General features: G+C 72.8%; 1 protein-coding gene across 1 annotated transcript in view; it reads right to left on the bottom strand.

Annotated features, from left to right (window-relative positions):
* EGR3 (early growth response 3) overlaps positions 1-228 on the bottom strand; it is a 48159-nt gene that overhangs the window by 47230 nt on the left and 701 nt on the right. The window contains 3 exon segments of the mRNA XM_009286171.2: positions 13-27; positions 30-79; positions 81-219. Of these exon segments, the coding sequence (XP_009284446.2) occupies positions 13-27; positions 30-79; positions 81-219 (204 nt within the window).

Below are 228 nucleotides of genomic sequence, written 5' to 3'. Positions count from 1 at the left end.
CTTGCGGCTTGCGGCCGCAGAACTCGCGGGTTTCTCGCCGGTGTGGGTGCGGATGTGGGTGGTGAGGTGGTCGCTGCGGCTCGTCGGAACGGGAGAAGCGACGGTCGCAGCCCTCGGCGGGGCAGGCGTGGGGCCGCTCGTGGAGCGGCGTCTTGCTGGGCCGGTTGGGATACTTGCGGGGTCGGATGGGCTTGAGCGTGAGGGGCGGCTGCGGCAGGGGCCCCCGCA

Source organism: Aptenodytes forsteri, unplaced genomic scaffold (assembly GCF_000699145.1).
Source record: "Aptenodytes forsteri isolate BGI_AS27 unplaced genomic scaffold, ASM69914v1 Scaffold168, whole genome shotgun sequence".
In the NCBI taxonomy this organism is placed as follows: Eukaryota; Metazoa; Chordata; class Aves; order Sphenisciformes; family Spheniscidae; genus Aptenodytes; species Aptenodytes forsteri.
This window is presented reverse-complemented; position numbering and strand designations above follow the sequence as displayed.